Raw genomic sequence first — 27,476 nt, forward strand, 5'->3', positions numbered from 1 at the left:
TGTGTGCACTGAGCCCTCAGGCAAGGGCAAATGGGCACATGGCCCAGGTGGCCCCTGATGCACCCAGGAGAGCCCTCGCCTATCCTGCCCTGGTCTCTGGCGGGGCCCTCGAAGTTGCAGAAACCAGAGTGACGGCGGGGCAAGCTCGCGTGCATGTCGTAGGGATGATAATCCGGTCAAGCAAGAAAGAAGGTGGAGACAATCCGTGTCTGTCAAAAATTTTATTTTATGTTTTCATTTCACACAGAATGATGTTAAAATAAATCCTCAGTAATATATATATTTATATACCTATTTACTTGTGTTGATAGTTACAAAAGACGGTGGCGCTCTATGAGGTCTATGTACACCCATGATCAGGGGGACAGACAATGTTCATCGAGGCATGTATGTACACACATATGTATAACCTATGTACAAATATCAGACCCTACTGACACAGGAACTCTCAGCTGCAGAAGTCCGGGCAGGGCAGTGTTGGAGGGGCCGAAAGCTTCCAGAATATGTCAGCAAGAATGATAATACCTATATATCTTGTGCGATGCAGTTACAGCTGGTGTCTAAATTTTCATGAAGCAAACAACTAGTTAAATGCCTCCCGACTCCCATGAGTCTTCCCCACAAGTCCTGCTCCGCCTTCAACTCCCATTGGTCCCCAGCCTCTTATCACCATGGAGACCCCGGTTCCCTTTCGGCATCATCCTTACGAAGCTTTACCATCAGCCTTGGAGTTCCTTCTCCTATTGATCCCAGGGAGGCTTATTTATCTGCCTCTGCTTTTTGAGTTTACAGCAATTATCAGAGACAGAACACGGGAGGGCAGCTGCGGAGTCATGTATGAGCAGCAAGGAAGCCAGAGCAAACCCTAATTAGAGTCTGTGCTGCATGAGCCTAAGTGAGCGGCCATTTCCACATTTTATATACATATGTGTGTACTATATAAAATCTCCAGAGACAGCCTATATCAGCACACAAGCACACAGGTCTAGAGAAAGCATCCTGTACCCATGAGCCTTACAGATGGGTCCCTGCTGAAAAGGAGAGAATCCTCCTTGATGGCTGGCACCATTAATTCCGACTGTTCCAAGATTACCCTCAGCGGAGAGAGGGGTGCAGGAATGCAGAAACCCAGGCAGAGGCCAATTTGGCCAGGGCACTGTTTGCTCAGCAGGCTGGAGCTCGATCATGGGACTTTCCAGCTTCCTGGGGCCCTTCAAATGAAGGAATCATCCAAGCACGACAACAAAAGGAAACTGGGTCGTCGGATCCCACGTGAAGGCAGAACTGGGGCAAGCACAGAGCGTGTTCAGACCCTCCAGAGCTGACACTCACCCTCGCCAACGCCAGCCAGCCAGCCAGCCAGGCCACTCTTGCTCTTCTCTCCCATTTCCTAGCCTGCAGCTGTTTGCTCTTTTCCAGCCCTACCTGGCAGGTCACAGTCCTTGCCCTGCACTTCACAAGCAAAAGAGGCAATAACGTCAGCAGCAGACGCGGAAACTGCTCAGTAGCAAAGCGAGGCCCTGGATATTCCCTCCCTCCCAGCCCTACCTCTCGCTTTCTCTAGCCGCCCTTGTACAAACAAGGCAGCCAGTGTCTAGGGAATCCTTTTCAGGGAGAAGCAGGGCTTGGAGCCTCTCACAAGGACTGAGAAGAGACACGGGATTGAGTCCTCTGGGTAGCGACTGAAGGTCCTAGCACACAGCCACGTCGATGCTGCCCTCGACTATCTAGATGTTGCAGCAGCTGTGCACGGTATTATGTAACCACACCCGCCCTGTGCATCCGTCACGGGAATGATGCGGGGAGTTCTCAGCTGCGAACTCATCTGGAACATACCTGACTATTTTAGGCGTGCAGAGGAGCACAAAGCGTTTCATCTGTTTCCACGCTAGGGTTCACTCAACGTAAGAAGTGGCCATCCAGACAGGCTGCCTTGACTGGCCCCGTTGACCGCTCGTCAGGCTAAGTCTGGGTTATGGGCTTCTACCACATGATCGTGGCCAGTGTGGCCGGACTGGAGGGCTGCTGTGAGCAGAGGGAGGTGGCAGGCACCCCCGCACTTCCTCAGTTATCCCAGGTAGCAGTGGGGAATCCCTCCCACCCACCCTTGTCCGGGTAGACTGCATACAATCAAATGCAGGACGTGAAGCGGAGCTCTCTACCGTGCATCTAAGGTGTTGCCGGGGAAGATGGAGAATGAGAGCGTGGTTCAGCTCAGAGCCAGCTGCTTCTCCAAAGAGGCAACTGAATTATAGCTGTTCTCCTGCCCAAACCTGCAACCTACACTTGGTCACAACGACAGGGTGAGTTTGTTAGTTCTATTGGTCATCACACAACTTGCCTTCCAAGGGGCAGAGGGGTTCTTTAGATCTTCATCAACACCATTACTTGTAGATCTGTCAAAATTCAAGCCTAGGATGCCACCCATGACAAAGGGAAAGCCTAACAGATCAGTCCTGTGCCGCTGCGTCATCGGGCTCCCACCCCTAAGAGCCAAAAAGTCTGGAATAACTTTTTTGGCTTCCGTGATGAGGTTACAGCCAACCAGGGCAGGCAGAACAAAGGATAAAGCACCTGGCCCTTAGATCAGACTTCCCTTTTATCCCTGAGTCAGGCAGCCACCTGGGAGGGAAAGGAAAGAGGTGATCCTGGAGCCCGATCATTTGTTATGAAAGAAGTGCCTTCTAGAGAGGTTCCTACGCAGAAGAAAGAGAGCTGAACTGGGGAGGTGGCAAGAATGCAAGGGAAGGTCATTTAAAAATTCAAAGAAACGCAGTTTATTCCTTGGATTGCCAAACGTATTCCACATTAGTGAAGCTAAGGGGATCGGTCACTGTATAATTTTCAAAACAATGGTATACATATATACATATACTATACATATATACACACAGATATATGTATATATGGAAAACCTCTGATAACTCGGGACCAATTAACCCAAACCTCGATTAACACAAGAATTACGTTTTCTTACTACACTTTCGGTAGAAAGACGCAAATGACAGCCAGGGCATTCTCTGCTGAGCCAGGACGTGCCCACATGGTCAACTTCTGGGTACGCCTCGCGGCCAGCATACATTCAGCCTATCTCTTTGGTCTCCTCCGCCTGTATTTCTGTACGATGAGCACTGAGGTTTACGGCGTTGACCCTGAGCAATGCAAGGTCTTCTGTCGTCTTCAAACACTCTACTTGCTAAGGCAGGAAAGTTTATACTAACCTACTTAGGAAATGGGTTTCTTTCTTTTTTTTTTTTTTTTCAATAGCGAAGGTTCCCACACACCAACAACCATAACTGTAAAGCAGCCAAGCCGCCCCCTTCCCTGAGGATTTCCCCATCAGTTTACTGAGGTTTTGCTGTATTACACGCGTAGAGAGAAAGGTGGATTGGGAAGCCATGGAATGGGACCCTGGGGTTGATTGTCCAGTGTGGCTATTTAACCTCACAGATTTTTCTTCAGCAGAGCGGGTCTCTTCTGAAGTCCCCAGTTATGTGTGCAAATATTTGTGCAAGTGCACACGGTAGTGGGTTGGGGGGCCTTTGCTTCTCTACTGTCATGCCCTAAGCACCCACTTCCTGTCCCTGTAGACCTCCACCCCACGCAGTCCCTTTGGTTAAGCAAATCAGCTTATTTAGAAGGACAGCCAGAGGGCAACTCCCCAAATCTGCCCAGGCTACCCATCCCAGGTACGAACCTCCAGGCCACATTCCCCCAGCATCCTTCCCCCTGGGGAGGGGAGGAGGCGAGACAAATGGATCAAGTAATGGCTTTTAGTGCATGGAAATGATCTTCTGTAATGGCTCAGGATGCTTTATTCTTATCTATTGGTAAGTGCTTTCCTGCAGGGTTCCATTACACCCCGCCAGATTGAGAGTCAACGAGATGGGCTGCCGTGAGGTCACTTCAAACTCAAGGTTTCAGTGCCTACAGGTTGCGAAAATGACATGTGAGAGCTAACGGTCAGGGGCAGGCAGGAGGAAGAGAGGAACAGAGAGGGAAGTACGCATGAGAAAGAGAGAGACAAAGAAAGCCTTTGGTGGTGGTGGTGGGGGGGTGGTTCCTTGTGCATACTTGCACCTCTGCATAAGTTTACATTCCAAAGGAGGGTCAGGGCCTCAGAGGACAGGAGCCACGTGAACCCACGGGAAGAAGAGGGAACCACAGACACTGAACTAACAACGCTCAGAAGCCAAGGGCATTATCTGATAATCCAAGTACTATCACTTTTCAGTCCTGAGAATGTGGTTTTGAAATAGCTATTGCTAAAGAAAACAGTCGCCATTTATTTTATTGCACTTTTCCTCGTTAAAAATATTTTAAAACACAAACCATGAGAGATGGAACTGAGCTTTGGTGGGAAGGGAAGCAGAAAGAAAGGAAAAGTGAACGGGATTAGTGTGAAGAAGAAACCCATCCCAGCTTGTAGAGGACCCTTCACATCCTGCTTGCTGCTTTGATGAGGACAAAGAGCTGGTCTCAACAAGGGAAGACTCTGAAGATACAGATGATGGTCACACTAGCCATGGGGACACCTCCCAGCATCCAGCGCTCTGTTAGGTTAGCTCAGGTGGCTAATGACGTTCGGGGTTAAGGTCATGAGTTCAAGCCTGGCGGTGGACACTTTGCCGAGGCTGGGGAACCCCCACTGTATAGCCAAGGAGCACCCCCGGCATTATAGCCTACGTGGACCAGCCTCTCAGACCAGGCAGCCATCACCCAGATGGAGGCTGTTATGATAATGGGACCCAGAAGAGCCAGAGCTTGGGCAGACCTCACCATCCCAACTCCTGGGTAAGCCATTCAAAGCACCATGCTCCTCCTGTCTGCCACGGGGGCTATGCGATTTGCAAACTGTCCTCTAGTCTCCTTTGGGGAAAGTCAGCCTCCCCCTCTTTTCGCCACTACTGTGGGCTGCACTAAACCCCCAGCTGGAGACTTCTTCGGAGAGCACTGCCCTCTCTCAGCGTGAGTTCGCACTGATATTTTACGGCTATGACGAAGTAAGTCGGCCAAAGTCCTCACTACAATGGAATGAGAGATCCAGGGACAGCAGATAAGACAAGCCAGTCCTGCGACCCTCCTCACATGAAGCAGCTGCACGAGCGCTCAGGCTGGGGTTCAGGCCAACAAAGCTTTCACGGAGCCGTTTCCACATCAAGCCAATGGAGTCTAGAGCCACACTCCCTGGGGGCCCCTTCCAAAAAGTTAACCTCCTGTTGACATGCCTTGTCTATCCTCAGAAGTCCAGCTCAGACAGAGAGAAGCAGAGAGGAAGGAAGACAGTGTGTCAAACACCACAGAAGCTTCGGGAAGCAGAGAGCCTTAATTATGTCCTTAGTTAAGTTCAGCTCCTGCAAAGTTTACTCTGAAATTTGACCTTGTCTTCCTGACCATCTCCCCCACCTTTCCCGGACTTCTTTCTCTTTAGCCTCCTGCAAACTCCAACTTTCTTGAAGATTTGAGCTCACGGAGACACCTGCTGAAGCTAAGGGGGAAATTGCTGCCCTGACTTGGGAATACGGGAAAGAGCCAGCATATTGCACCAAGTGTGCAAATTTGAACCCCTCCCCCCATCCATTCCTTGGTGCTGTTGCTTCCTCTGTCATTTGGAGGAAAGGGACAAGGGACGGCCACAGGAGTAGAGACTAAGATGCCTGAGCCTGACACCTGACTTCCATTCCCAACTTCCATTTGAGGTGGAGCCTTTGCTAAAAAGCACCCAGCTCTCAGCTAGTCCTAGCGGTGGGAAGCAGCAGCTTGGGGCGCAATCCAGACAGTGGGGAGTCTCACAAAGCATTCAAACGTGGACTTAGAATATAAGATAAAAATCAGGCCTTCTAAAAAACTGTTTGCTTGTGCGGCATGAGGTTCACATCCTTAATCGTGTTTTACTTAAGGCACACTAATTGTGTGCGTTTCCTCAAGGCGCAGCCATCGGATGGGAGGTGGGGCATCCAGGCAGGGGCCCAGCAAAGGAAAGGAGCATGCCTGGGATTGAACACCCACAGAAGGGACTCAGGAGTTGACCCCACTGGGCTGATGCCCAGGAGCAAGTGAGACGCCACAAGCAAGGAAAAGCAGTTCATTTTAAGAGACAAGTCTACGTCTGGTCTCGACTTTCTGACCCACTCCTGACAAAGCCACTGGGGGATGGAAGGACAGGAAGGTCTGTGGATGTTGGGGGGCATCTTCACTCTGGTTTTGGGCCCAGGTCCCTGCAGTTTCTTGAGCCATCAACTGCTTTCAAGAGAATGGAGCTGAATGTAGACAGCCTAGGGGTTGGGAGCAGGGGAGCCCGGGCTAGGGGGCTGCCCGTGTGGACTTGCTCCCAAGGAAAGGTCATGGTGAAGGTGTTAGGCTTCTGGCTGTCCCAGGTCCTTCCACACCCACGTTTCTGGTGGGAGGAAGGTGAGTAAGTAGAAGCCCTCTGAGACTCCCAGTCTTAATCAGAGTTCTGCTTGACAACGGGGGCCCATCTCTCTGCTTCAAACCTGGGGGTTACTTCTCTGAAATCTGGAGGTGGGAGAAAGAGAAGAGGGTAGGGGGAGAGGCCTCTTGAAGGCTACTGAGAGGTACAGATGCAGGCTAGGGAAAAGTGATGCAATTTCATCTGTTGTTTGTGTCTATTAATTTGCAGCTCTGGGGGCAGAGAAATGGATCTGAGTATATGTGCACGCTCCCTGTGAATCATGAGTGGATGTGCTTGGGTGTGTGTGCTGTATCTTCTGTGCTTCGTGTGAGTAACTGCATCGTGGGTATAAACCGAGTTTATGTGTATTTTGTGGGCATAAACAACATAAAGTGTCCTTGGTATATTTCACATCCATACCCATCGTGTCCGTGTGGTTTTTATGCATTTTGCATCTGAGTTGCGGGTAGGTCTTTGCACATGGTGTTGGTCTTTTGTGTTGTGTTCTGTGTTGGTGAGTGCATTCCAGGTCTGTGCCGAATGTGCACGCTTTGGATACGGGTGTAGCTGTGTATCACCTGTGTGTGCCCTTTTCATTAATTGGTGCGTGTGCATTTTGCGTTTGGGTGTGGCAACAGTGTATCTATCGATTTGGGGCTGGGTGTGCACGTGTGTGTGCCTGCACCTGTGAACGTTTTATGGTCCCAGGTCAAAGACGCTGGGATAAAAGAACTACCCCCTGACGAAGGCCTTAGGTATGGACTGTTTTATCATCTGTTCCCCTAGGTCTGTGTCCTCCCCACCCCATGTCTTGGGAATTCAGCACCACCTCCCATGAAGGAGAGGAAGACAAGCATAGAGGCTTTGCGCTGGGCAGGCATGGGGTGTCCTGCAGATACCCGGGGACGTGGGTGACCAGGAACTAATGAGCACCCTGGGCCTAGCACCCTGAGCTGGTGCCCCACTCCCCCCAGGTAACTGTAGGTGCTCAGTAGCCAACAGCAAGGCTAGGGCTGGAGCCACGACTGGGCAGCCCGACCGCACAACTCACTGTGTTTGGGAAATCTAAGCCATTATGTTGAAAGGAAGAAGCCCAGTCTGTGAGGCAAAAGCCTCCCCACCTCAACCCACTCCAGGGCCAGCCTGAACTCTACCTTTAGGCCGTGCGGTGCTCATTCACTCTCAGTCTGTCCTGGGGGTGGGAAATGAGTCTCTATCCACCCCCTTGGTTGCCAGTTCAAGGAGGAGAGAGTTTGAGCCTGGCAATCCACATGACGACTGTGGGTCATCTAGGGTCTCCATGCCTTGGTCCTGGACTTCAGAAATTTCCATGTAGAGCAAGCTCCCTTTCAAGTCCAGACTTGTGGCATCTCGGGTCCCCAGAAGCCCTCCTCCTGGTGTCCTTGCTCTGAAGCAGGCAATCCGTTCTGGGTCTTTAGGGAAAGGTTCATTTAAAGTGACTGATGCAGAGCCAAGTGACAATAAAGACCAAAGAGGGCGGGGAAAGATGACAACAGAGATGATTTAACATGATGTGCTGTAGAGACAAGGCCTGGGGCGGGTCTGGCCCAGGGCAGCTGGAGCTGGGAGGGCCGTGGGCCCTTGTGCACTCGGTAAGACAAGCTTCAGCCCCGGGAAACTGAAGCTGCAGCACATGGAGGGCAGAGAGACAACTGTAACATCGAAGAATCCGTGAAACTGGAGTGTCTGAGGCAATGGCAGCAAACCCAGGCCCAGTCGGGTTACCGATGAGAGAAATTAACCCATTAGGCCTCTCAGACGACCAACCCACCAAGCAGTGGATTTGCTCCTGAACCTGAACTCCAGAGAATGAATATGTGTGTGTGTGTGTGTGTGTGTGCGTGTGCACAAACATATGCACACACGTACGTATGTATGTATATAGTACATAGTATATACATACATACTCTAGTGCACATAGTCAAACACATGCATAAATTGCCCTGTGTCCAAAATATTGCATAAGCTTATACAAGGTTCAAATGCAATTTTTTTTTTCCTATAGCTAGCTAGGTAGAGGAACTCATGAAAGAGATACTCAATATATATTTATATACACTGGATCCACAAATCCGCCTGTCCTCGGGACCAGATGCCCTGGTCAGCTATAGAGTCATGCCCATGACCAGGTTAATTCCTAAGGTGCAGTTATGTGAGGTGTTCAGGCGCTGTGTTCCCTGCTCACTTTCCTGGCTTCGCAGAGGTCTGTGCCCCAGCTTGGAAGAACAGGGATGGCGTGGGCTGGAGAGCCAGAAGTTTTGGTTCCCCGTGCCAAACAGTCTCTCTTTTTTTTTTTTTTCTCCTGATTGAGGGCTTTTGTCCTCCGATGGGGGGGAAAAAAACCCTAGTTCAATGCCACTCTGGGGCTATTAATACTCTAAATATGAATACTGTGTAGGCTACTAAGAAAATAGGTTATCTCCTGTGTTTTAAATATTGAGATTCATGCAAGAAACACCCATGCAGCTCTATCGCATCACTGGTAATTTCACTGCGGTGTCAGTGCCGCTGGCACGGCACTAGGAAAGCAGATGTCTGCAAACTCCAGTGTAACGAAGAAATCAGACGTGTTGTGTGACCCCGAAGCCTGCAAAAATGGTGAGATCTGAAGCCGAGAGGTCCCTTGGCTTGCTAGCTTCTCCCCATAGGCCTAAGAGCAAATGTGAAACTTGACAACTCACATTCGGCCATACTCACCGTCCCTCCCCCCTGGGGTTCCCTCACATCCACACTGCAGAGAAAAACCAAATGCAGCATTTTCCGTTACGAAACACAAGCCTCCAGACCATCCACTTGGCAACTGCAACTCACAAAGCCCAGCCCGTGACACAGAAAGTAATTCCAATACACAGGCCTGTGCGTGCTTTTCGATGCAAAAATGGGAATGACCTTTTGCACAATTACCAGCGCTTTAAAGCTAAGCCACCATGGTTTTCCTCTGTGAAGGGGGAGGTGGGCTCATATGGGATGATGGTGCCGGGACCCGGAGGCTGGGGTGGGGGAGGGGTGCATCTCCCGGGTGCCGTGTGCATCTAACTTGGAAGGGAAGGTGGCGTTGAGGCGGTGGGTTATGTATTTGACATGAGGTGGCCCCAACGTGTCCTTCTGAAATTCTGGCTCCATGGGTGACCCCCCCCCCCGTTTGGAAACCCCTAAGCCGGTGATGAAGATTTGCATGAAAGCCATGGACAGATACTCTGTGCTCTAAATCCAAAATCAAAAGATCAAAAAGTCACTTGCACGACTATTGCTTTCCATGCAGAACCAGATACACACTGTAGAACACACTGACTACAATGCAGGCTATTACGCAAGATCTGCATTAGTTCCATGGAGCTGCGAGTATGGTAATGGGTTTCCATCAGACATCAGTTAACATTTTGGTAATATTCACATAGTTTGTATTAGCCAAAGTGCAGTTGGCCGTTTTCAAGTTTTCCTCTCTAAAGTCCTCGTTACTGTTGTTTACCCCCTCCTGGATCTCCATGTAATCAGACTTACTAATGGTAGAGGCACTTCTACTTTTCTTTAGGTCAGGGGAGGATGGGATCTTTGGACAGCTCGTCACTTGCAGGTACTGGGCCTGCTCCTCTCCCTCTGTCTCCCGGTGGTAGAAGTAGTTGAAGTTGGACACGATGACGGGGACCGGTAAGGCAATGGTTAACACACCTGCAATCGCGCATAGGGAGCCCACGATCTTTCCCCCGATGGTAGTTGGAACCATGTCTCCATAGCCTACGGTTGTCATGGAGACGACTGCCCACCAGAAGGCATCCGGGATGCTGGGGAACTGGGAGTCTCGCTCATCGGCCTCTGCGAAATAGACAGCACTAGAGAAAAGGATGACCCCGATGAAGAGGAAGAATATCAGGAGGCCCAATTCTCTCATGCTGGCTTTGAGGGTCTGACCTAGAATCTGGAGACCTTTGGAGTGTCGAGACAACTTGAAAATCCTAAAGACTCTTACCAACCGGATGACACGGAGGATGGCCAGCGACATGGCCTGCTGGCCCTGCTGGGCATCCTCCGGCTTCTCGGCCAGCTCTGTCCCCAGGGTGATGAAGTAGGGGATGATGGCCACGATGTCGATGATGTTCATGATGTTGGTGAAGAAGCCGGCCTTGCTGGGACAGGCAAAGAACCTCACCAAGAATTCAAAGGAGAACCAGATGATGCAGAGGGTCTCTACGATGAAGAAAGGGTCAGTGAAGGAGGTCGACTGCTGGTACCCGATGGTGCTGTTGGAATAGGTGTGGAAGGTCACCCCGCCACCATGCATGTCCTCGTTCTCATCCCGGAAGATGGGCAGTGTTTCCAGGCAGAAGCTGACGATCGAGATCAGGATCACCATGACAGACACGATAGCTATAATCCGGGCAGGCCCCGAGCTCTCTGGGTATTCAAAGAGGAGCCACACCTGCCTCTGAAACTCATTTTCGGGCAGAGGACGCTCTTCCTCTTTGATATAGCCTTCATCTTCCCGAAACATTTCCATGGCTTCTTCTCCCAGCTCATAAAACCGAATCTCCTCAGAGAATATATCTAAGGGCACGTTCACAGGTCGCCTCAGCCGGCCCCCAGACTGGTAATAGTACAAGATGGCATCAAAGCTGGGGCGGTTCCGATCGAAAAAGTACTCATTTCGGAGGGGGTCAAAGTACCTCATCCGCTTCTTTGGGTCCCCTAAGAGGGTCTCTGGAAACTGGGCTAAGGTCTTCAGCTGGGTCTCGAACCGCAGCCCCGAGATGTTGATCACCACCCTCTCACAGCACTCGTGGTCTGCCTCGGGGTCATAGGTGTCCTGCGGGTGCCCGGGGAGGGCAGCAGCCTCGTCCGCTGGCTCTCCGGTGGCCACTGTCATAATTGGGGCTGAGAGAAGGGCCTCACACTATGCCTTCCAGCTGCCTGGCGGCAGGGAGCTCAGGGTACCGCTTATGGCCCCAGGAAACACAGAAGCATTGGCCTGGGTTCCTGCAGGAGAGCCCGTGGGCTCTCTGAGAGCTGGAGAGACAGCCTCGCTTGGCTGAAAGACAGAGGCAGTTAAGGACATGAGACCACTCGGCATCAGCAGCCCGACCTCGGTTGCTGCTCCTTGTCTCCTACCTCTCAGCCAAGAGTTCAGAAATATCACCACCACCACCACCACCACCACCAAAAAGCAGAACTTACTTTCACCTTGTAACCTGGCTGGGGATCAGAGGAAAGCAGGTGGCAGGCTCTCAAGAAAGCTCCGGACTGCCCTGCACTGGGGGAAGGTGGCTGGTACGGGTCCCCTCTGCACCGCACGGGCTTCATGGAGCACAAGCCCATACTAGAGGCCAGAAGGGAGCCCTCTCCCAGGCACTGAACTCGGGGTTTGCAGACACCTGCGCTCGGGGAGCTAGTCACAGTGGTGCATCTGGGGCCTGGGTCTCCCGCATCGCCCCCACTCCAATGACTCTACGCATGGCTGTTATTAAAGAATAGACTGATTTACCTGGCAAGGCAGGAACCTGAAGCTCTCTTCCTCGCAGAGCTGATCAGATACTGTGGGAATCCTAGATACACAAATAGGCAGCCCGGCTGCCCATCACGCCTTCTCACTTGAGCGAGAAATAATGGTGAGTCATTCTGGGCAGGAGGGCAGGCTCCAGGTCCTGGAGGTGAGCTCCAGAACTGGGCTGGCCTGGAGGGGCAGTGGAGGGCCTGGCCAGGGACACGTAGGACTCCAGGGCAGCTGAACTTGGGTCCGGAGCCTTTGGAAGGAAGGAGGCAAGATGCAAAGTTCAGCAAAAGCCAGAGTCCTCCTGGCTGTCCTCAGGAGGTGTGACGTTGCCTGGAAAAAACAGCAGAAAGGTGGAACCGTGGCTCTTGGGTAGCTGGTGCCAAGATTTAGGAGGGCTCTGGCGGCTTTGCCTTCCGTGCCCACCTTCCATGCTGGTGTCACACCTGAGAGCTACCCCTCAGCCTCCCAGCCTCCTCCGGGGCGGGCTTCCATCAGCTGGAAGCATTTTTCTCCCAGGGAACAAGCCTTCAGGCTCCGCTGGGCCTGCCTCCTCTAGGGGCCTCCCAGGGCAGAGCCACAGATCTCCCTTGGTCCTCAGCAGCCATCTGGAGGGACTCTGGGCCAAGCCCTCCAGCCCCTAGGTCTGAACACAGCATCTCCCAAGGGGAGGGCTTCCTCCACGGCAGCCCAGCCGGACTGTAAGCTCTGACCTCGACCGGGTCCGGGAGGAGGAAGAACCCCTCCCCCCACCTCCCCAACACGCACTCCTTCAAAGCCCATCTAGGGAGATTCCTCACACGGAAAGGTCGATTCTACAAAAGCTGGCTGGCTTGGTCCCAGGACTTACTCTCCCTCGGGGATGCCTAGGTTGCAGGCTTCCCTCCGAGCAGGGTGGCATTTGATCTGGGCAGGCGCCCGACCACCGATTTCTCCCCAAGAGAAAATCCCTCCCGTCTCGGCAGGGAGCGCAGAACGAACGCCCGGCCAGCCCGGCTGCGAGGCGGCTTGGCAGCGGCGAGAGGGGGAGCCTGGAGGAAGCCGGCTTCCGGGCTGGCCCCCTGCCGGCCCAATCCCGCCGCCCCCAGGGCGGGGAGGGGTCTGGGCCCTCTCCCCACCGCCCGGACTCCGGCCGGGATTCCGCCAGGCGCGCCCCGCGCTCGGTTCCGCGCCTGCGGACCGGACCCACCAGCCGGCCACCGCTGCGAGCGCCGCCTTAACCCCTTCCTGCCCGGCTCCCGCGGGCCCGAACGCAACCCGGCTCTCTCGCCCCTGGGGTCCATCTCCACCCGAAAACAAGGGAGCCCGAACTCTGGGGGTGGGGAGTAGGGTGCTGCCCCAGACCTCCCCTTCCTCCTAAGCGCGGGGGCTCCCCCGCAACGCACGGCCCCCGGAAAGCGGAAAAGCCTTGCCCCGCCGCAAAGCCGTTTTGATTTGGAGCCGGAGAGGGGAATGCAGGCCGGCGTCCCAAGTGGCTCGGGTCCGACCAACCGGCGCTATCGGCCAGACCCGGTTCTGCTGTCAGCTGCACTTCCCATCACCCGCCCGCGCGCCTCGCTGCGCCCACCGCCCGCGCCGCGCGCAGCCCAAGGGTCCCGAGCCCATTCCGTGCCCTCTCCTTCCGCAGGGCGCCAGCACCCCCCCTCCCCACCCCCCGCCCGGGCCGGACTCAGCCCGAGGCTGCCGCGCTGCGGGCTGCGCCGCCGGTGCCCCGCAGCCCCTCTGCGCGGCGCAGCCCGGGCAGGGGAAGCGGCCCGCGCAGCCCACCGCCCCGACACCCATTTACCCTTCGCGCTGGGCACCCGGGGCCTCCATGTTCCTGGCTGACCGCGAGCGCCGTGACACGGCGGCGGCGGGCGGCGGCGGCGGCGGCGGGGTGCGGGCGGCCAGCCGGGAGCCGGCTCTGCAGTCCCGCGGGCGGCGCGTACGGAGCGCCCGGCCGCCGCCCGCAGCCGCACCGCGCCGCACCGCGCCACGCAGCGCCGCACCTGGCCCGGCTGCGAACTCGAATTAAAGGGGCCGGCGGGGGCCAGAGCCGAGCAGGTGGCCGCTGAGTTGCGCCCCCCTCCCCCGCTCCCCCGGCCTCGGCCCCCACCCTGCGAGGAAAACACCCATGCTTTGGCAGAACCCAGCTTACGAACCAGAACCTCGTGGAGAGCTCAGCTGCGTGCTGCCGGGCCCGGGGAAGGGGGACAGAAGTTGAGGGGCGGTCGGGAGAGGCTCCTGCCAACAGAATGAAGTAGGCGAGGAGGAAACAATCGATAGCAGCCATCCCGGGTCCGAGGAGGGATCCAGCCCCGCGGGAGATGTGTTGCTATTTTTACGAAGCTGCCAGACAGAATTTGCAGACCCCCTCTCGCGCCCGTTCGCCCCCTCCTCCAGCTCTGCTTCCTCACCTCCCTCTTACCCTGCCAAAGCTTTGGCTTCGCAAGGGAATGCAGCAGGTATGGGCCGCAGTGTAGCTGAAACTCACTGGGTTGGTTTCCTGCCAAGGAGCCCCAGGAAACGGGCAGAACTGCAGAGCCGGCCCTCTAGGCTCCCCTCCCCTCCAGGGCCGGGCAGGGAAGGCTCTGGGCCGTGCTGCTGCCCTAGGGAAAGGCCAGCCACTCACAAAACCGGTCTCCTCACAGACCTTAACAGGGCCGGATGGCCCACGGAACTCTGAAAATGGGAGTCCAGCTCCCAGCGCCCTGGCACCCTGGGGTGTGGGCAGAAGAGAAAGGCCTTTGCTTTTGGAAGAAAGGGTAGGGGAAGCCCAGCCTACCCTCTGCTCACATGGTGGATGTGAGAGGGTCCAGGGTGCTCATGACCACATTACAGCCCCATGCCCCTGGGAGTTCTGGCATCTGGATCTCTGTCAGAATCATGGCTGCAAACAGTGATTCCGTGAGCCCCAGACTGGGGCAGACCAGGAGCCTTAGATGCAAAGGGGCTCCAATCCCAGGGAGGCTCCTGCTGGGACCTCCTTACTAAGAACTTTTGGTCTCTAGGCCTGTAGCCTTGTGATGGAAGTTCTGACAGCCGTCAGGGTGGTCTGCTAGGTATGGTTTAAGACTGGGGGCCTAGCCAGAGCTGCAGGGCATGGTCTGGGAGGGAAGTGACCTTAGTGAGCTCTGGGGATGACACATCAAGCGGGCTGGTTTGGCCTAGGGCTTCTAGAACTTGAGCCATCCATGTCCCAGCCTGAGGGTGACCTGGGTGTTTTGAAGCCAGCCAGGCTGGGACCTAAATCCCTGCTGGGTAGGAGGTGAATTAATTCAGCTCTCTGGACCTCGGTGCCCTCATCTGCAAAATGAGGATACTTCACAAGCTGTTGTGAGGGTTAAGTTGCTTATGTAAAGAGTTTAGCCCCCAGCAGACGCTCCACAAATGATGGTTTCTCCACTCTGCCTCCCTGTGAAACAGGCCGTAACTCCCAGCCTGTAGCTTGGCTTGTGGCTCTTTCTCTAAGTTCCCGATCACCGGGTTTTTCTGGCCCATTCTCTCTGCCTCCCAGTGTGCCCCACCCCTCACTTCCCCTGAGATTTCAGCCATTCCCACCTCCTTCAGCACACCGTCTGCCAGTTTGGGCTCCGCCCTCCTACTGGAAAGTCTCCCCTCCCAGCTCTGCAAGGCTCTGTTTCTCCTTCTGGCTCCGTGGGGGTCCTCATGCCAGTTGAAGCACAACACACATCCATTTGACCACCTGTATATATTTTCTTCGCCCGCCTTTGTTCAAATGAAAGCCGTGGACAGAAAAAAAACGCTCTTGAGGGAGAATTCATAATTGTGCTAATTGGTAACATGTGCCCACCATGTGGCGGACACTGTGCTAAGCACGTCCAGTTCAGCGGGAGGCTTAATCCTCACAGCTCCCAGAGCTAGTTTCTACATCACTACCGTTTCCGGGGGGGAAGGAAATTGAGGCAGAAAGAGGTGAAGCAACCTGCCCAACGTCCCTGAGTGATGGCTCTGGGACTTGAATCGGGTGTCTGTGACCCTAGGGCAGATACCCTTAGCCCCCACGCCACACTGCTCAGGTACTGGAGCAACCCCAGAATTTCATTTCCCTCTTTGGGATCTTCCTCTGACCCCTGTCCCATCTGATCGGGCTCAGGGGTATGTCGTCCTACTCCACGACCCTTCCACCCCCCTCAAAGCCTTACCTAAGTGTGAACAACAAGCAAAAAGAAATGAAGGAAAAAAGGGAAGAAAGAAAAAGAAGCATAATATCAGTTGTGCCAGGGCACGTGGGGTGTGGCTCCCACCCTGGACGGTCCCTCTTGGTTTGGCAGGGCTGTGTGAGAAAAAGAGCACGGACCCAGTTCCTACCTCTGGCATTTGCTAGCTGTGTAAACTCGAGCAAGTTATTTAAACTGCTCTGGGCCTCAGTTTCTCCTTTGGTGGGCGGGACAGCAAAGCGGCTCACAGGGTGGGGGGCAGGATGAACTGAGGTGTAGTGGACAGCCAGCCAGCTTAACATAGCTGCTTGATCACTGTTAGCTCTCTTTCCAGCCCTCTAGAGGCCACCATTTCTTATTCTGGGCCACGAAAGGACAGCTGGGGTGCCTCTTGATCCCTCCCTAGGGCTGGCCAGACCCCCAAAGACCACTCCTTTATCCTTCAGTCGGGTGTCCTGCTTGGGGGCCGTGCCTTGTCTTCGGCAGAGGGAAATACTGGTGACGGTCACAGCAGTGACCTGCCAGTGACCTGAAGTTGTCGGTTCCTGCCCTCTGCGACTACAGTCACTGAAAGGAAGAGTTATGATAGGGCACATCCATGAACCCCAGCCCCCAACACACACACACCAAGGCACTGCGGGTACCTTGGTGGTCTCTTGGAGGGTCTCTTCGTCTTTCCCGCCATGATTCATGAATGTAGAAGACAGGAGCGCCCTTCTCCGGTGTCACTTCCAAAGGAGCGGCGCTCCTTCCTTGCATGACCGTCACCTCTGCTGAGGCTTGGTCCCCCACCAGCCCTCGGGCCCACTGTGGTGGCACAGCCCCCTTGAGCCCGCAGGAAGCAGGCCAGGGAAACAGGGAATGTGGGCCCAGGCGCCTGCTGACAGCTGTCGTGGGTTGTTTGATTGACTCCTTGGCACCACCTAAGGGAAAAGATGCCATTATCTCTATTTTATAGATGAAGATACTCAGAGAGGACAAGTCGCTGTCCAGGGCAATTTAGCTCGTAAGTGGTGAGGCTGGAACGGAACTCAAGATGTCTGACTCCACAAATCACTGTTCATTCTCCTGCCCACTTCGACCGTTAGCCTGGTGCCAGGCCTCTGGGCTCACTTCCTGGTCTTAGGGGCAGGGATCCCATCCAGCAGACCTTCTAGACCCTTAGGACATATCCATATATTCTGCGGAGGTTGCCCAACCTGCCAGGATGTCTGTTTTGGAAGCTTGTTGGTGGAGTCAAGACAGCAGTACAAGACTCAGGACCTGAAGTTTCCCCTCTGTGCCTTTGCCTGGAGCAGCTCCACTGATGGCTGTCACATCTGCAGGGCACAGGGCTAAGCCTCCCTCACCCCAGAGCTTTAGTCTTAGCATGCAGAGCTGTGTGACCCAAAGTCACTGGCTTGACCTTTCTGTGCTGTGGTTTACTTGTTTTTTTTTTTTTAATTTTTTTTTTTTTCAACGTTTATTTATTTTTGGGACAGAGAGAGACAGAGCATGAACAGGGGAGGGGCAGAGAGAGAGGGAGACACAGAATCGGAAACAGGCTCCAGGCTCTGAGCCATCAGCCCAGAGCCTGACGCGGGGCTCGAACTCCCGGACCGCGAGATCGTGACCTGGCTGAAGTCGGACGCTTAACCGACTGCGCCACCCAGGCGCCCCAGTGGTTTACTTGTAAGATAGGAAGGGTAGCATTTGTCCCCTGGCTCCCCTTGCTTTGTAGGGTTTAAAGAGAGAGTGGAAGGAAGGAAAAAGAGAAGGAAGGAAATTAGCATTCATTTTTAGCGTGTGTTAAAAATCGCAATTGTTAGCATCAGAGGAGAGTTGATGTGAATGTGCTTGGAAAAGGAGAAAGCCTGGTCCGTGTGGAAGAGGACACTGGTCCCGTCACCATTGCTGCTGCTGTCATGATTGTGCCCTGCCCGTGTGCATCATGTCTGACGTCCGAGGACTTCCCCTGGAAAGTAGAAGGAGCATCGTTCCAGTGCCCTACTTACCTAAGTGCTGCCTCCTGCAGGAAGCCTTCTGCGATTAACTCCCCGCTGCCTCCAAGGAACTCCTGTGAGGAGGCCTGGGCCTTGGCTCCTGTACTGCAAAATTTGGCCACATAAAAGAGTATATTAAGGAATGGGTGAAGGGGGTGGACCTTCCCTCCCCTTTTGGGGCCACTCCTCTGGGTCAGGCATCATGCTGGTGGCCTCACCCTCTCGTCCCTGCCGTTAGCACCCAAAGGCAGAATGGCGTCACGCTTGAGGTACAACCGCTTGTGCCAGCAGGTGTAGGACCCAATCCCCGGCCTGCCATGTTTTAGCCCTGTGACTCAGCTCCTCACCTGTAAACTTTCATCGTGTGGTGGGGATGTAAAACAGTTAGAACAGTGCCTATCCCGGAGCACACACTAAGTGATACTTTCGGCAGACCACCCTCAGCATTGCAATCACCTTTTTCCTCTCTGTTTGGAATAGAAGTGGGTGAGGTTGATGGGGGGCCGTGACACGGATGCCTTGGGTATTCCAAACCACATCCCCTGGACCACCTGTGATTTCAGCTGCCTGTGGAGCTCTTTCTTTCTTTCTTTCTATGCTTTTTTTAAAATGTTTATTCATTTTTGAGAGAGAGAGAGAGAGAGAGAGAGATGGAGTGTGAGCAGGAGAGGGACAGAGAGAGGGAGACAGAATCCGAAGCAGGCTCCAGACTCTCAGCTGTCAGCACAGACCCCGACGTGGGGCTCGAACCCACGAACCGCGAGATCATGACCTGAGCTGAAGTCAACGCTTACCCGACCAGCCCCCCCTCCAGGCGCCCCTGGAGCTGCCTATTTCTGAGCACGCTGGCGGTGTCCCCATCAGTCACTGTGTCTCTCGGCTTTTCTGGCTCCAGACTCTTTCTGAGGCCGTGGTGGCCTGCCCAGGTGGCCTGGGGTGGCCCGGATATTGGTGGGTGGGGGTGGGGGTGCAGCTCTGAATGTCCCAGCCTCCCATGTGTTCAGAGCCCCAATGGCTCACAGAGGTAATCAGTTCGATCACGTGAGCCAGCTGGCCTGGGTTAGGTCAAGGTCCTGACCACCCACCTCCTTGGGCCTGTGCTCCAGGCAGCTGAGCCAGCTCCGGGCCCTGCCCATGGCTGGCTCCCTGTGCGCTCTGTCATCAGCCCAGGCCTGTCTCCGGAGCCTCACTTCCCAGGACCGCGTCTCCCTCACACTCCCCTGGTTTGGAGAAAGCCCACCTTTCACTCCGTCACCCAAACCAGAAACCTGGGAGCCCTATCGGCTCTCTTTGCTTCCCTCGCCCCGATATCCCCTGCACGCAGTCCCTCACTTGGTCTTGGTAGCTCTTCACTTCTCTCCGATTCTCTCCTGCTACCCTAGTCTCAGCCACCAGCAGGGGGGTCTGAGCCACTACAGTTCAGGCTAGCTCTCCCTGGTCCCTTCTCCCCACAGTTGCCACAGTGATCTTCTGAAAGAGCAAATCCCGTCATGTCACTTACCTCTTAACCCCTTGTTGACTCCCTATTGCTGTGACCCAGACAACGTGTTCTTTTTTTTTTTTTTAATTTTTTAAATGTTTTTATTTATTTTTTTTTTTAAAATTTTTTTTTTTTTTCAACGTTTATTTATTTTTGGGACAGAGAGAGACAGAGCATGAACGGGGGAGGGGCAGAGAGAGAGGGAGACACAGAATCGGAAACAGGCTCCAGGCTCTGAGCCATCAGCCCAGAGCCCGACGCGGGGCTCGAACTCCCGGACCGCGAGATCGTGACCTGGCTGAAGTCGGACGCTTAACCGACTGCGCCACCCAGGCGCCCCATGTTTTTATTTATTTTTGAAGGAGAGAGAGAGAGAGAGAGAGAGACAGAGCATGAGCAGGGGAGGGGCAGAAAGAGAGGGAGACACAGAATCCAAAGCAGGCTCCAGGCTCTGAGATGTTAGCACCGAGCCCGATGCGGGGCTCGAACCCACAAACTGTGAGATCATGACCTGAGCCAAAGCTGGACGCTCAAGTGACTGAGCCTCCCAGGCGCCCCCCAGACTACGTGTTCTGAAAGACAAGCAGAGCCCTTCGTGATCTGGTGTTCCCCCCACCCTTCCTCTGTGCCCATCTTAAAAGTCTATGTTGGCATTAGGCCAAACGGTCTTGAGAGCTCTACCTGGCTTAATACAGACACATTAAATGAAGTCCTACGGTCAGACAGGCTTGGCGTCGAGTCTTGGCTCTGCTGCTTGCCACTCACGTGGCCTCAGCTGGGGTATTTTCCCTCTCTGAGTTCCAAACTGTAAAATGGGACTAACGCCTAATGCTTATTCTGAGGACCTAAGGAGATAATGTGCACAGGGTGTTTATCTCAGTGGCTCCCCTGCAGGATGGGCTCAAAAATACGAACTTCCTCGGGGCGCCTGGGTGGCGCAGTCGGTTAAGCGTCCGACTTCAGCCAGGTCACGATCTCGCGGTCCGGGAGTTCGAGCCCCGCGTCAGGCTCTGGGCTGATGGCTCGGAGCCTGGAGCCTGTTTCCGATTCTGTGTCTCCCTCTCTCTCTGCCCCTCCCCCGTTCATGCTCTGTCTCTCTCTGTCCCAAAAATAAATAAACGTTGAAAAAAAAAATACGAACTTCCAGATGGTTCCAGGTCTTCCTGCTTTGGCTTACAGCCTCTCACCCAGAACACCCTGCTCCCCCCGCCCCCCATTACCCCAGTGACTCCTAACATTCAACTCATGTCACGTCCTCCACGAAGCCTTTCTGGACCCTCTCCCTGGTCTCCGCTCATCCATGCAATGCCTGTACGCTGCCCAGGAAACAGGCCCATCACACTGAGTTCTGGGGGTCTGTCTCTGTCCCCATGCTCTCTTCCCCTGGGCAGGGGGCATCCTGAGGGCAGGTGCTGGTGTCTCCCACCTGCAACTGCGTGTCTGGTCCAGGCCAGGCCCAGAGCTGTATTTGTGAGCCGGCAGATGTTGGCAGATGTGTGGAAGGCTCCTGCTTCTGAAGAACCCTCAGTCACCCCAGGACCGGCTAGGACCTGTTCCCGACTCTTGCCTAATCCACAGAGAGGGTTCGAGAAGGACGGCCGGTCACACAGCAGCCACTACCGGAGGGAACACACCTGGGCAGCCCCTGAGCCCGAGGATGACAGAGGGGGTAGAATGGTTCCCCCAAGGGGGCTGGCTCCCTGTCTATTTCACAGAGAGGCTAGATAGCTTGCTCAAGGTCACACAGCTAAACCAGGTAAGAGCCAGGGTTTGAACTCAGGCTCCAGGATTCATGCCCTTTGCCCTTCTGCTGGGCTGTCTCACAGCTTGAGCGTCCGGGCATCCTGTGGGCTGGACTAGACCTTGTCCGCCGGTCACTCTGTGCGTTAAGCTCTGCAAGGATTCCTAAGGACCTTTTGGCTCATGCTTCCCCACCTATGGCTGTTACACGCCATCAGGGACCGGGGCTTACTGCACCGGGACACCGTGAGTCCCACCACGGCCATTCCAACGTTTTCACTGCCTTGTGTCCACCCCTGAACCTTCCTTCCTGAAGTCTTAACTCAGAGGTCTCCATTCCACCTGTGGCCATAGAGCACGATGCCCCACCCCCACGCCCAGCACACACCAGCATTTCACACAGTTGCAGAGAGAAGCTGGGAACCCCACAACCTTTCTTCTTTGAGGCCGTCATCCCCAGGCCCTCTGTTCTCCTTAACACCTCATGACATTCTCTGAAAATTTCTCCAACTTCTTTTTAAGCTTATTTATTTTTTGAGAGACAGAGAGAGAGGAGGGGAGGGGCAGAGAGAGGTGGAGGGGAGAGAAAGAATCCCAAGCAGGCTCCACACTGTTAGTGCAGACAGAGCCCGACACGGGGCTCGAATCCATGAACCGTGAGATCATGACCTGAGCCGAAACCAAGAGTCGGAGGCTTAACTGACTGAGCCACCCAGGCGCCCCAATTACTCCAACTTTTAAGTGTGTCTCACTCGGAGGTCCCCAGAGAAGAGCCCTTTGGCCCGGGTGTGGCCCAATCAGCCCAGAGGTAGGGGCACCAGCACGGCTCTTATCACACGAACACAGCACACACTGACCCTTCGTGTCCATGTCCTGTGACTGTTTTGTCTGGGCCTGATTGTTGCTGTGACCCCTGTGTCCTCCTTTTCACCTCTTTACTGCCTAGTCCATACGCAAGCGGACTAGAGCAGACAAACGAGCAGGAACCTGATATGGAAAGTCCGCCGGCCGGGCAGTTGAGGCCCCGGCTTTGCCACTGCCTGGGTGACCTTGAGGTGTGTGACCTTGGGTAAATCACGTGTCTTCTTTGTGCCTCAGCCCCTTCATCTGTAAAACGGGAAAGCTGGACAACACGATCTATACGACCTCGTCTTGTTCTAGGACTAGTTCTTTGACTTCACCCAGCCAAGGGATGGGAGCCCCGTGCAAACAGATGCGTGTATCTCATTAGCTCGTATCATCAGTGCTCCTATTAGAACTACTTTGCTTCGAGGACCCTGAGCCTCAGAGAGGCGTGTGACCTGCTCAAGGTCACAAGGCTCACTCTAGGGAGTGGCAGAACTGGGACTCGGGCCCAAGCCCCTCTGCCTCCCAAGTCAGCAGCCCCCATCACATATCAGTGCCTGTTTTAAAAAGGGAGGAAGGAATTTTGGAGATGCTAAATCACTGTGAAATGAGTCCTGAAAAAAATTCAAAACAGTGCAAACTTGATGCTCAGCGCATCTTAATGATGTTCTCTGAATCCAAGAAGGGTCATTACAAGGGGAACTCTGGGATTCTTCAGCTCTGAGACCCTACGGAGAGAAGACAGGCTGATGATACCTCAGCAAGAGAGCTCGCGTAGATGGTGGGGAGGGGGGGCGGGGGGTGGCAGAGGGATAATGATGGAAACTATGGGACATTTGATGAACTATGAGACCCGAAGGACATCTTAAAGAACATGGCCTGACTGTCACACACCTCTTAGGTATGGCCTTCCCCAGAATGCTAAGAGTCAGGTGAGTCAGGTGAGTTCAAGACTGGGTAGGGAAGTATCAGGTGGCAGATAATATGTTTGTGGAACGGAATGAGCTCTGGTCTGGAGAGGTAGTAGGGCCTTGTCCGGGGAGCTCGGATGTGAGGTTCTGGATGACTCAGCCTGTCTGACCCGACTTTGAATTAGGGAAAAGGGAAGACAGAGAATGGAGGTGATGGAGCCATCTTGGCAACTTTCCCGGTGTCGCAGAGCCAAGATGCGCCCGGAAAAATGGAGGGAAGCCGACAAAGGCCCAGGGAGATGAGGGAGGGCCAGACAGAGGGACAGAGAGTTGGAACCGGTGTTTTTCCCTGCCCCTGCACACTCCCAGCGGCGACTTGGCTTGCCTGATGGTCCCCAGCTTAAAATTCCGGGATCGTCCAACAGTGCCACCCAGTGGCCACGTGGGAGAGGTGCAGAGAGGTGCCCAGGGAAGCTGAAATTAGATGGAAGAGGAAAAGTACCCAGCCGCGCAGAAAAAGAGAAAGCTCTGCGTTTCTTCCTGCCTTGAGGATGTGGTGCAGGGCTCCCCACAGGTCTCTGGGTCTAGGAGGAGCTGTTCTGTAGTGGTCCACACCCCCCAAAGGACTGCCTGTCTCCTCTCAGCCGGGGCACTCGGAATCTGCTGGGTTCAGCCCACGTTCCTCTAATCTGGAGGCCCCAGGACCTGAAGAGACAGGGATGTCTGCAGCCCTTCCCCCAGCCCCACTTTCTTGGATGAGGAAGGGCCAGCTGGCCCTCCCCTGGGGTTGATCTGGTCATGGTCAAGGTCATAGTCGCAGTGAGGTTGGCACAGTGCGATCTCTAGGGCAGCAGGGGAGGGGGCTGCAAGTCACTTCCCGGCAGACTGCATTCCACTTCTCTTCTCGTGCACCCTCCCCGGGGTCCCTGAGCTTTTAAGAAAGAGACAGAAGCTCTTCCTCTAAGAAACGTGGGACCCCAGAGTTGGGTCGTGGAGAAGGTGGCACATTTCCTGAGAAAGACACAATAGAACCTGGGAATGAGGGTCTCCTTGAAACTCTCCTGCCTAAGAGTATGTGATAAGGACAATACCTAACGGAGGCAGGTCCTATTTTCATTCTCATTCTACAGATACAGAAACCGAAGCTTCGTGAGGGTGAGTAACGAGCCGGTGGCCGCATGGCCAGTAAGCAGGTGCGAGGGGCAGGAGCTGGACTGTGGTCTGTCCGACTCAGCAGCCCCAGCTCCAGACGGGGCCCCAGCCCAGCCAGGAGGAGGTTCTCAACAAAGTGGACCCTTCCCTGGAGCTGGAGAGGGAAGCAAGTTGTCAGTAACTGACTCTGACTCGAGGCAGAATGAAAATGCTTCAGCTGACGAATAAAGTACAAAAGTGCATGAGACAAGGGAAGCCTTCATAAAAGACGGGGTGTTTGAGAGGTGGCGTTAAGAAGCATGTCCAAAGGCCGTAAAAGGGCTGTGGAGGGTTGGGGCTTTCTGCATGGGGTCTCTGCATACCTGCATTCACTCCCTGCAGAAACCCTCTCTGCAGAAACCCACCAGCCTAAGCAGCGACCCCCTCCCTGCACCTTATCCTGCTGTATTTCTCTTTAGAGCACTTATCTCTACCTGTCACTTTGCTATTTACATATTTGTTTGTTCTCTTATTCCCTGTTGCTAGAAGACAAATTCCATGGGGAAGGATTTTGAGGATTTTGCTCTTTCTTATACCCCCAGTGCCTGGGGTGTTAAGGGTAGTCAACACATATTTGTAAAATAGATGTCTAAATGGATGAGTGGATTCCAGCATACGGGGACAAGAGGGACAGGGCACAGAAGCAGTGTCGCCTGCCCCAGGAATACCGAGTCATACGGCAGGACTGGAGCGGGCTGCCTGGAAGGACACAGTGAGACAGGAAAGGTTGTTCAGGAAGATAGGGGAAGGCCTCGAATGCCACTCGGAGGAGTTCGATTTATTTTGTCCTATAGATGACAGTGAACCTTTGAGGGTTTTGTGGAAGAGAGAGACAGGATCCAACTAGATTTTAGAAAGATAATTTAGGAAGGTAATATGATTTGTAATGAAATTTGTCATGAAAACGTAGCGTGAGGGATGATCTGAGGTGGCTCCTCCCGGTGAGAGGTGACAGGCAGGAAGAGACCAAGAGATGGTCCCGGTAGTAAGAAGAAAAGATCAACGGGGAGCCGCCAAGGGGGAGTCAAGAGGACTCAGTGGTCAGTGAGACGGGCGAGGGGGAGAAAGTACCGCGGTGCCTTTGGCCAAGCACCAAGCAAGGGATTTAGGAAGGTGTCAGGTGGGTGTGCGCCTGCATATGTGAGCCTACGTGGGTGTTGGGGGATTGAGCCCATGGGAGGGCAGTTCTGGCAGAGAGGGGGGTTGTGGGGCTGCTACAGCCAGGCTGTCCTTGTCACCTAGGCAGGTGACAATGCTGGCCTGACGCTCAGGAGAGAGGCTGGGGCTGGGGTATTTGGAGCCGCAGGGGAGAACGAGATCCTCCAAGATGAGACTTAGATGGAATGAGAAGAGAACAACCCACTTTACGGGGAAAGGAAGACAGTGGAGGGGAAGGAGCCAGTGGAGTCATGGTCAGAGGGGCCGGAGGGCCCGAGGCAGTGTCCCAGACAGCCGCATCTGGGCCAGGGCCTCGCTGACACACTCACGTCCCCCACTGATGGGACTTCCATGGCATCTGAGCCCCATGGCCCCCTCCCTCATTCCCACACAGAAGCACAGGGCATGGCAGGGTCTGATATCCCAGGGTCCCTACTTAGGGTCAATGTTCGCCCTACATTGGGGCCAACAATTCTTCAGAAGGAAGAAATACTTTATTAGTGGTATCTGTGGAGCTAAACGTAAGATAGTTTTTTTTTAATTTTTTTTGACGTTTATTTATTTTTGAGACAGAGCATGAACAGGGGAGGGTCAGAAGGAGAGGGAGACACAGAATCCGAAACAGGCTCCAGGCTCTGAGCTGTCAGCACAGAGCCCGATGCGGGGCTCGAACTCACGGACGGCAAGATCATGACCTGAGCCGAAGTCGGCCGCCCAACCGACTGAGCCACCCAGGCGTCCCCAAGATAGTTTTTTAAAAACACTGGCAAATCCTCATTAGAGTTTTCTCCAAAGTAGCCTTGTCCTTCCCATTCATCTGTTGGGAAGGGTAGACTGTGGTCTAGAGATAGGACCCAGTGTCCAGATGTGGGCTCTGGGGAAGGGGAGCCAGAGGAATTTGGAGCAGGCTTTGTGACCTGGAAATACCTGGGGGGGCAGGGTTGGGCACTGTGCCTTCTAGGAGACATGGTGGCCACCTCCTTCATGTGGCTCACTGATTCCAGGGGAGACAGACTTGCAGATGTCGGGTGATGGGAGCCATGGGACCCACGGGAGACCACTCTGCCAGGTGGCTGTAGGGGTGGGGACTTGGGACAGAGAGGACTTGGAACTTGGCCCTGGAACCCAGGGTCCCACCTGCTCCCTGCTGGGGTGCACAGATCCACACTCCCGTAGTAGGATGAGCCCAGCCACCCCAAGAGAGACCTGTCAGCTAAGTATTTTTTGGCGGATCCGAGGAGCCCAGAATCCCAAGCTTTTCTCTGACTTTGCCATTTAGTTGAGGCGTGGCCCCGGAAGATCGGCGATGCCTGTTGTTCTTTCTGTTTGGAATAACTGCTCTGGGTGGACTTTCCTTCTGGGAGGAGGCGAGGGGGGCGTGTGACCCTCCAGTGACAAAGAGACCCAGGAGGGTGATGGAAGAAACATAAGGAGAGGACAAGAAGGATAGAGAGCCTTGCTCAGGTAACCTGACATCGTTCCTTAGACGTCCAACAGGCAGCTCAAACTCAGAATGTCCAAACGGACTTCTCCTTTCTGCTCCCCTCCCCCCCAAACCTGGTCCTGAACCACGTCAGCGCTCACCCAATTGTTCAGGCCCAAACCCTGGGAGACAGCCTTTTACGAAGCCATCAGCGAATCCTATTGTCTTACCTTCAAAATGTATTCTGAGTCTGGTTCAGATTCCTCCAAGGAGCAAGGCGGGTACTGGATACTCGCATCTCTCACCTGGGCTCCCAACAGGTCTCTCTGCTCTTCCCCATGGTCCCAGAGAAGCCAGAGTGATTTTTTTTTTTTAATGTCAATCAGGTTGTATCATGCCTTTGTTCAAACTCCAATCGCTGTTTACCGGCCTTAGAACTAAACCTCCAGCTCTTCTGTGGCCTGGAAGGCTCCGCACCATCTGTGCCCCGGATACCTTTCTGACCTCATTTCCAACCACCCCCCACCCCCGCCCGTGTTCACTCAGCTGGGCCAGCTGCCTCCTCGCCTGTCCCCAAACCCAGCAAGCCCATCCCTGCTGCAGGGCCTGTGCGTTGACTGTCGCCACCCCCTGGAAGACTGACCCGGAGCATTCTCAATATTCGCTTCCT

General features: G+C 54.3%; 1 protein-coding gene across 5 annotated transcripts; it reads right to left on the reverse strand.

The window, feature by feature from the left end:
* Nucleotides 1–206: 206 nt before the first annotated feature.
* Nucleotides 207–13,834, reverse strand: KCNA2 (potassium voltage-gated channel subfamily A member 2). Of its 5 annotated transcripts, none has more exons than XR_006296699.1 (4): nt 13,702–13,834; nt 11,910–12,248; nt 8,954–11,456; nt 207–5,674 (listed from the first exon to the last, which is right to left on the reverse strand). XR_006296699.1 is itself a non-coding variant. In XM_043575817.1 (3 exons), the coding sequence occupies exon 3, from the start codon at nt 11,292–11,294 to the stop codon at nt 9,795–9,797; it is 1,500 nt and encodes a 499-aa protein (XP_043431752.1). In that variant the 5' UTR covers nt 11,295–11,456; nt 11,910–12,248; nt 13,702–13,834; the 3' UTR covers nt 207–9,794. The 5 variants fall into 5 exon arrangements, 2 of the variants coding, with proteins under 2 accessions (XP_043431752.1, XP_043431753.1); XR_006296698.1 differs by having other exon boundaries at nt 207–7,772; XR_006296697.1 differs by having other exon boundaries at nt 207–8,713.
* Between the last annotated feature and the right edge of the window lie 13,642 nt (nt 13,835–27,476).

The sequence above is a fragment of the Prionailurus bengalensis genome, chromosome C1, assembly GCF_016509475.1.
Source record: "Prionailurus bengalensis isolate Pbe53 chromosome C1, Fcat_Pben_1.1_paternal_pri, whole genome shotgun sequence".
NCBI classification, from domain to species: Eukaryota; Metazoa; Chordata; class Mammalia; order Carnivora; family Felidae; genus Prionailurus; species Prionailurus bengalensis.